This window comes from Buceros rhinoceros, unplaced genomic scaffold (genome assembly GCF_000710305.1).
Source record: "Buceros rhinoceros silvestris isolate BGI_N320 unplaced genomic scaffold, ASM71030v1 scaffold37954, whole genome shotgun sequence".
Classification (NCBI taxonomy): Eukaryota; Metazoa; Chordata; class Aves; order Bucerotiformes; family Bucerotidae; genus Buceros; species Buceros rhinoceros.
This window is the reverse complement of record NW_010408255.1, coordinates 1,669-2,083: the sequence shown is the minus strand read 5'-3', so window position 1 is coordinate 2,083 and position 415 is coordinate 1,669. Positions and strand designations below refer to the sequence as shown.

At 63.9% G+C, this 415-nt stretch overlaps 1 protein-coding gene across 1 annotated transcript in view; it reads left to right on the top strand.

The window, feature by feature from the left end:
• LOC104492277 (rho GTPase-activating protein 35-like) overlaps positions 1-415 on the top strand; it is a gene marked incomplete at its 3' end in the record, with an annotated part of 3,386 nt that overhangs the window by 1,313 nt on the left and 1,658 nt on the right. Inside the window, exon 3 of the mRNA XM_010134807.1 lies at positions 7-410. Coding sequence (XP_010133109.1) covers positions 7-410 — 404 coding nt within the window. The remainder of the gene's footprint in view (positions 1-6; positions 411-415) is intronic.

Genomic DNA, 415 nt, shown 5'->3' with positions numbered 1-415 from the left:
CGCAAGATGCAGGCGGCGCCCGAGTACCAGGACTACGTCTACCTGGAGGGGACGCCGAAGGCCAAGAAGCTCTTCGGGCAGCACGTCCAGCGGCTCAAGCAGGAGCACATCGAGCGCCGGCGGAAGATGTACCTGGCCGTGCTGCCCCAGGCCTTCGAGGCGCTCATCCCGGACCTGGCCGAGATCGACCACCTCAGCTGCGTCAAGGCTGAGAAGCTCTTGGAGACGAAGGCGGACTTCCTGAAGTGGTTCGTGGTGCTGGAGGAGACGCCCTGGGATGCCACGAGCCACGTGGACAACATGGAGAACGAGCGCATCCCCTTCGACCTGCTGGAGACGCAGCCGGCTGAGCAGCTCTACGAAGCCCACCTGGAGAAACTGAGGAATGAACGGAAGAGGGCGGAAATGAGGCGGG